Source organism: Colobus angolensis, unplaced genomic scaffold (assembly GCF_000951035.1).
Source record: "Colobus angolensis palliatus isolate OR3802 unplaced genomic scaffold, Cang.pa_1.0 Scaffold420, whole genome shotgun sequence".
In the NCBI taxonomy this organism is placed as follows: Eukaryota; Metazoa; Chordata; class Mammalia; order Primates; family Cercopithecidae; genus Colobus; species Colobus angolensis.
In genome coordinates this window covers 648,797-657,178 of record NW_012117600.1, presented here as the reverse complement: position 1 = coordinate 657,178, position 8,382 = coordinate 648,797, and the positions used below count along the sequence as shown (strand labels likewise).

General features: G+C 43.6%; 1 protein-coding gene across 1 annotated transcript in view; it reads right to left on the bottom strand.

The window, feature by feature from the left end:
• RTF1 (Rtf1, Paf1/RNA polymerase II complex component, homolog (S. cerevisiae)) overlaps positions 1-8,382 on the bottom strand; it is a 50,266-nt gene that overhangs the window by 26,039 nt on the left and 15,845 nt on the right. Inside the window, exons 2-3 of the mRNA XM_011956668.1 lie at positions 5,777-5,924; positions 928-1,132 (exon numbers count right to left, since the gene is read on the bottom strand). Of these exons, the coding sequence (XP_011812058.1) occupies positions 928-1,132; positions 5,777-5,858 (287 nt within the window). The 5' untranslated portion in view covers positions 5,859-5,924. The remainder of the gene's footprint in view (positions 1-927; positions 1,133-5,776; positions 5,925-8,382) is intronic.

Here is an 8,382-nt window from a genome sequence, read left to right as displayed (position 1 = left end):
TGAGCCACCACACTTGGCCTGTAATTCCATTTATTTATTTATTTACTTTTATTTTTGCTTTTTATTGAGACAGAGTCTTGCTTTCACCAAGGCTAGAGTACAGTGGCGCCATCTCAGCTCACTGCAACCACCATCTCCCAGGTTGAAGCAATTTTCCTGCCTCAGCCTCCTGAGTAGCTGGGACTATAGGTGCACACCACCATACCAGGCTAATTGTTTTGTATTTTTAGTAGAGATGGGTTTTCACCATGTTGGCCAGGCTGGTCTGGAACTCCTGACCTCTGGTGATTCATCCACCTTGGCCTCCCAAAGTGTGTAATTCTCTTTAGAATGCTGCCTGTAGTGCTGTGTTACAGAATAGGTAAAATAATAGGAAATGTGAGGCAGGAGAGGATGTAGCCACAGTGTGTTTTCTGGTGTCAAGACAGTCCTAGGTTTGAAATTCAGTTATACCACTTACCACCTAAATCACCTTGGGCAAGTTTCTTCATTCATTCACTCAACAAGTATTTAGTGCATATCTCCGTGGCAGGTACCGTTCTAGGCACCAGGAATAGAATGGCGAAAAGGACAAAATCTCTCCCTTCATGCAGCTTACTCTTTAGTTACCTAATGTCTCTAAGCCTAAGCTTCTACCTCTGTAATATGGTATAACCAACTTCACAGAGCAGTTGTGAAGATTAAATAATGCACATAAATAATATGAATAAAACCTTCTGAATAACGTACGTTAGTAAATAAAGCCAGTGGCACTGAGTAAATAAATGTGATTGAAATTTAATACATCATTTGCCTCTCATCATGTTAACAATCAACTCCAAATGCAGTCTCCATATGTAGGGCAGGTGTGAAGGACAGAGGAAGTACGAGAAAAGAGATGAACAGAAAAGGTGGGGGCAGGGGTGGACAACGAGGACTCAACCTTACCTTCTTTTCAACACCTCCCTCTTCTCTATGCGATTGAACAGTTCTTGCTCTCTCTCTTTCTCTGTCATCTGTTCCAGACGGGCCCTGTCTTCCTCATCTCCCATGAGGTCTTCTCCATAGCCATCATGGAACTCTTCATCTTCTGAGGAAGAGTCTGAATCTGAACTGGAAGAGGAGCTGTTGCTGTCAGAGTCTGACACTTCACCTGCAACAAAGGCCCAAACACAAGATTACACTATGCTCCAGCAGACAGGCCACAAGCGGCTCCACAATGTTGACAACATCACCCTTCTTCAGGCTACAGTAAGAAACCAGTTTGTTATTTTACTTATTTGTTTTCACTTTTTTTTTTGAGATGGAGTTTTGCTCTTATTGCCCAGGCTGGAGTGCAAGTGGTACAATCTCAGCTCACTGCAACCTCCACCTCCCGGGTTCAAGTGATTCTCCTGCCTCAGCCTCCCAAGTAGTAGGGATTACAGGTGTGTGCCACCACACCTGGCTGATTTTCTATTTTTATTGGAGACGGGGTTTCACCATATTGGTCAGACTGGTCTCGAACTCCTAACCTCAGGTGATCCGCCCACCTCAGCCTCCCAGTGCTGGGATTACAGGCGTGAGCCACTGTGTCTGACGTATTTATTTTTACTTTTTAAATAGAGTTGGGGGGGGTCTCACTTTGTTGCCCAGGCTGGTCTTGAACTCTTGGGCTCAAGCAGTCCTCCTGTCTTGCCTCCCAAAGTGCTGGGATTACAGGCATGAGCCACCACACCCAGCCCCAACTTATTTTTTTTTTATTATTATTATTTTGAGACAGAGTCTCCCTCTGCCCCAGGGTGGAGTGCAGAGGCACGATCTCGGCTCACTGCAACCTCCACCTCCCGGGTTCAAGCAATTCTCCTGCCTCAGCCTCCTGAGTAGCTGGGACTACAGGTGCACACCACCACGTCCAGCTAATTTTTGTATTTTTAGTAGAGACGGGGTTTCACCATGTGGGCCAGGATGGTCTCGATCTCTCGACCTTTTGATCCACCCACCTCGGCCTCTCAAAGTGCTGGGATTACAGGTGTGAGTCACCATGCCCGGTATATCTATTTTGTTTGAGGCAATTTTTGCTCGTCACCCAGGTTGGAGTGCAGCGGCGCGATCTCGGCTCACTGCATTCTCCACCTTCCAGGTTCAAGCAATTCTCTTGCCTCAGACTCCCGAATAGCTCAGGTGCTCAGCTAATTTTTGTATTTTTAGTAGAGATGGGGTTTCACCATGTTAGCCAGGCTGGTTTTGAACTCCTGACCTCAAGAGATCCACTTGCCTTGGCCTCCCAAAGTGCTGGGATTACAGGCATGAGCCACTGTGCCCTGCCCCAGATTTTTTTTTTTTTGAGACAGAGTCTCGCTCTGTCGCCCAGGCTGGAGTGCAGTGGCGCGATCTCGGCTCACTGCAAGTTCGGGTGCCCACTACAGGTGCCCACCACCACACGTGTCTCATTTTTTTGTATTTTTTAAATAGAGACAGGGTTTCACCATGTTAACCAGGATGGTCTCAATCTCCTGACCTCATGATCTGCCCACCTCAGCCTCCCAAAGTGCTGCGATTACAGGTGTGAGCCACCGAACCTGGCCTGATTATATGGATAAGTTCTTTAGTGCTGATTTCTGAGATTTTGGTGTACCTATCACCCAAGCAGTGCATACTGTGCCCAGTATTTAGTCTTTTATCCCTCACTCCCTCCCTAAGTCCCCACGGTCCATTATATCATTCTTTTTTTTTTTTTGGAGACAGAGTCTCACTCTATCGCCTGATCTCGGCTCACTGCAACCTCCTCTTCAAGTGATTCTCATGGCTCAGCCTCCTACTGAGTAGCTGGGACCACAGGAGCGTACCACCATGCCTGGCTAATTTTTGTATTTTTAGCAGAGATGGGGTCTCACCATGTTAGCCAGGCTTGTCTCAAACTCCTGACCTCAAGTGATCCACCTGCCTTGGCCTACCAAAGCGCTGGGACTACAGGCATGAGCCACCACACCTGGCCCCATTATACCATTCTATGCCTTTGCATCCTGATGGCTTAAACACTACTTATACATGAGAACATACAATATTTGGTTTTCCGTTCCTAAGTAACTTCACTTTGAAAAATGGCCTCCAGCTCCAATAAGTTGCTGCAAAGGCCATCATTTCATTCCGTTTTATGGCTGAGTAATATTCTATGGCATACATACACTTTATTTTATTTATTTTTTTGAGACAGAGTCCTGCTCTGTTGGCAGACTAGAATGCAGTTGCGTGATCTCGGCTCACTGCAACCTCCAACTCCCTGGTTCAAGTGATTCTCCTGCTTCAGCCTCCCAAGTATTAGAGATTACAGGTATGCATTAATTTTTGTATTTTTAGTAGAGACGGGGTTTCACCATGTTGGCCAGGATGGTCTCGATCTCTTGACCTTGTGATCTACCTGCCTCGGCCTCCCAAAGTGCTAGGATTACAGGTGTGAGCCACCATGCCCGGCCGGCATACATACACATTTTCTTTATCCACTTGTTGGTGCACTGAACTTTCGAAGAGTACAAGCCCAAAAAAATTGTCTAGTAGAATTTCGTAAGGTAGTGATGAAAATTTTGTCTATCTGAACAGCAGCCACCACATATGGGTATTCACAAACTCAAATGTGGCTAGTGCAACTGAAAACTAAATTTTAAACATTAATTTTTAGTTAATTTAAGTTGAAATAGCAACAGTTATCAAATGTCCATTTCATTTGGTTTGGCTGATTTGTTAAGAAACAATTCAGATTATGAATTTTTGGCAAGAATATTCTGTAAGTGATTGTGTCCTTTTCAATGTATCACATCAGGAAGCCCTAACATCTGTTTGTCCCATTATTTTAATTTGGATTACTTGGTAAAGGTGGTGTCTCCCAGATTTTCCCTTTGTAAAGGCACCTTTTCCACTTTACATAATAGTATGTATAGGGAGAAGGTTTAAGACTATAAAAGTTTGTTTTCCGGCCGGGCGCGATGGCTCACGCCTGTAATCCCAGCACTTGAGGAGGCCGAGGCGGGCGGATCACGAGGTCAGGAGATCAAGACCATCCTGACTAACACGGTGAAACCCCGTCTCTACTAAAAATACAAAAAAAATTAGCCGGGCATGGTGGCGGGTGCTTCTAGTCCCAGCTACTCGGGAGGCTAAGGCAGGAGAATGGTGTGAACCCGGGAGGCAGAGCGTGCAGTGAGCCGAGATTGTGCCACTGCACTCCAGCCTGGGCAACAGAGCGAGACTCCATCTCAAAAATAAATAAATAAATAAATAAACAAATAAAAATAAAAATAAAAAATAAATAAAATAAAATAAAATTTTGTTTTCCAACAAACTCTCACCCAGTGGTTTTAACAATCATTGAGGACTCTTGAGTAAATCAACTTTATCACTATGATTGAAAAGTAGTGATTTTTCTAACCCTATAATTTCTTTTTCATTTATTAGCTGGCATTAAAAAAAAAAAAATTATGGCTGGGTGTGGCGGCTCACGCCTGTAATCCCAGCACTTTGGGAGGACAAGGTGGGTAGATCACCTGAGGTCACGAGTTCAAGACCAGCCCGGACAACATGGTGAAACCCCATCTCTACTAAAAATACAAAAAATTAGCTAAGTGTGCTGGCGGGCATCTGTTATCCCAGCTACTTGAGGCAGGAGAATCACTTGAACCCCGGGAGACGGAGGTCACAGTGAGCCAAGATCGCGCCATTGCACTCCAGCCTGGGTGACAAGAGTGAAACTCTGTCTCGAAAACAAATTTAAAAAATAAAAAAAATTTTAATGAATCATTAAAAATTGATTAGTGAATTTCTAATAATAGTGGATCTTAATAGGACAAATGTTGACATGGAAAAACTATGTGAGTACAATGAGTATTGAGCTAAGTCAGCAATTTAACAGGAACTGTACTTGACTCAATTTGAGCTAGCATTCATAGGCATGTGCTCAAAACCAGGTTAGGCCAATTTTATAAAGTCAGCTTGTATGTAAACATTATTTTTAAAAATGTTTTTAACATTTTTATAATTTACAGGTTATCATTCTAGTCCTGGAACAAGTTCACTCTTATTTTCTCTCCCAGTGTCCATGTATTTTTCTTTTCTTTTTTTTCCTACTTTTTTTTGTTGTTGTTGAGACAGGGTCTTGCTCTGTCACTTAGGCTGGGGTGCAGTGGTGTGATCATAGCTCACAGTAACCTCGAATTCCTGGGCTCAAGCAATCCTCCCACCTCAGCCTCCTGAGTAGTTGGGACCTCAGGTCATACCATAACACCCAGCTAATTTTTAATATTCTTTTTCGGAGAGATGGGATCTCACTATGTTACCCAGGCTGGTCCTGAACTCCTGGGCTCAAGCAATCCTCCCACCTTGGCCTCCCAAAGTGTTGAGATTACAAATATGAGCCACTGCACCTGGCCCAAGTTCACTTTTCAAACTAGTGTTTAAAAATTCCGGAATTGGCTTCCAGAAAAGGAACATTTTCTACTGAGATTTCCCTCCTCAGTCAGACTATGCATAAGCAAGAAAAAAGGGGAGGGAAAGGCACTCAGGGTATTCAAGACTAATGCAGGAATCCTTGCAGGTTCCAGGGATAGGTTTCAGGAGTCTCACCAACCTTTGGAATTACATGCATTTTTCTTGCTTCATTCAGATTCTCAAAGCATCCATGACCATGGAAAAAGTTAAGAACCACTGCTCTAAAGAAGAGGTCATGCTGAATGCAGGTACCCCCCTTCCTCCCCACTTCTGACTTGGCACCTTCAAGCTGACAAGAGTGGGAGTTGACCTTCCAGGTCTAGGCTGCTCAGCTCACCTTCCTCAGGGGCTGAGCTCTCAGCTGAACTGTCTTTGTCTGAACTGCCTGAGGAGGCAGTTTTGTTGGCCTGTTTCTTCATGGTTCCTTTCTTCTCTATTTTTCTGGCTTTTCCTTTCTTCTTATTTTTATTGCTCCCAAATGTCCACTATAAGGAGAAAAGAAAAAGGAAGACTGAAATAGGAATAGGGACTTTATTGGGAAAAGCTGGAAGACTCAAGAGTTAAGAGTCTCTGGCATTCATCTTTGAATCCAAAACAAATACACTTCATATGAAAAAAAATACAGATTTTTGGGGAAAAAAAGAAAAAAAAATTTTTTTTTTTGAAACAGGGTCTCACTCTGTTGCCCAGGCTGGAGTGCAGTGGCATAATCTTGGTTCACTGCAACCTCTGATTCCCAGGCTCAAGCCATCCTCCCACTTTGGCCTCTGGAGTACTTGGGACTACAGATGTGCCCCACCACACCCAGCTAATTTTTGTATTTTTTGTAGAGATGGGGGTTTCACTATGTTGCCCAGGCTGGTCTTGAACTCCCGAGCTCAGACAATCCTCCTGTCTCGGCCTCCCAAAATGCTGGGATTACAGACATGAGCCACTGCGCCCAGCATAAATTTTTGTTTTTGAGACAAGGTCTCACTCTGTCACCCAGGCTAGAGTGCAGTGGCGCCATCTCGGGCTCACGGCAGCCTTGACCTCCCAGGATCAAGCTATCCTCCTGCCTCAGCCTCCCAAGTAGTTGGGACCACAGGTGTGTACTACCACACCCGGCTAATCTTTGTATTTTTTGTAGAGATGGGGTTTCACCACATTGCCCAGGCTGGTCTTAAACTCCTGAGCTCAAGCAATTCGCCTGCCTTGGCCTCCCAAAGTGTTGGGATTACAGGTGTGAGCCACTGTGCCTGGCCCCAGCCTAGATTTTTGAAAACTTGCTTAAAACTTTAGAACTTCTGGTCTGGAATTTCTTAGAAACAGGAGAAAAGTTACATAATAAACATGTAATTTAATTATTATTTTTTCTTTTATTTTCAGACAGGTTCTTGCTACGTTGCCAAGGCTGGCCTTGAACTCCTGGGCTCAAGTGATCCTCTCACCTGAGCCTCCTAAGTAGCTGGAACTACAGGTGCGCATCACTGCACCCAGCTCATGGATGTTTTATTGCCAATAGAAAACAGAAAACATATCAACTTTATGGCAAGTCAAAAAAACAGCTTCTGATGTTTTATGTGGCAGAGATGGCAGTAATCGTTAATGGTTGATATGTCTGGGTTTCAGTATGGAGAATGGTTTAGTTCCAGGGTGGGTCTCAGGAAGGCAGGGAACGTAGCCTGTGCCCAGGAGAAAACTGCAGAAAGCACAGAGAGAAAGGATGAAGGCCATTCTTTGGCATGAATGGCAGCACTGGCACTAACTCCAAAGAAGCAGAAAGTAATATACATCATTAAATATATGTGAATATCCTTTTTAAAACAGTGGCATATATTACACAATAACATGACATTTAAACTGGATTATAAACAGGAAATCCCAGATGTCTAAACATAAGGAACCTGTAATGTGCACTGTCAAACAGGCAGGCAATACAGTTAACTACCTCAAGACCAAAAAGCTATCTTCAAGCACTTTAATTGTAAGTTGAAAGGCCATACAACCACTTTACAAATTTGCAGACTATTTAGTTACATTAAACCATATCTCCTTTGATATCTTAACTTGCCAACTTAAAATGATTTTAGGTGAAAAATACTTTACTCAGAAACTTTATTCTAATTACCATAAAGAATAATCATCTTTTAATTATCACAGACTGAATATTAAGTCTGGCATTAACATAATATTTCTACATCTAATATCCAACAAAGGCACAAAGTCTTTGTTCCTTCTATAACAGGATGAGAAATTAACCTCCTATTTTCACAATAGGTAATAGAAGTAAATTATTTTGGTCTTTTTTGAGGGGGTGGGGTTGGGTAGAGGTGTAGTTCTGAAGATGTTTCCAACTTAGAAATTTTCCATATAAGCTATTCTTAAGAACAGTCTGCTAGTTTACCGTCACAAAACATTGTAAAAGGGTGCTATTTTAAATCTTTTTTTTTGTTTTTGAGCCAGGGTCTCGTTTGTCACCCAGGCTGGAGTGCAGGGCAGCAGGTTCATAGCTCACTGCAGCCTCCACCTCCCAGGATCATGTGATCCTCCTACCTCAGCCTCCTGAGTAGCTGGGACTATAGGTGTGCACCATCATGCCAAGCTAGTTTTTAAATTTTTTTGTAGAGACAGGGTCTTGCTATGTCACTCAGGCTGGTCTCAGACTCCTAGACTCATACAATCCTCCAGCCTTGGCCTCCCAAAGTGCTGGGATTATAGGCACAAGCCACCTTGCATAGCCCTAATGCTTCCCTTTTAATGACTGAGTTTTCAATCATTTCACATTTTCATCATTTCAAGGAAGATAATTTTTTTCTTTTTTTGAGATGGAGTCTCGCTGTGTCGCCCAGACTGGAGTGCAGTGGCGTGATCTTGGCTCACTGCAAGCTCCGCCTCCCGGGTTCATGCCATTCTCCTGCCTCAGCCTACTGAGTAGCTGGGACTACAGGCACCTGCCACCGC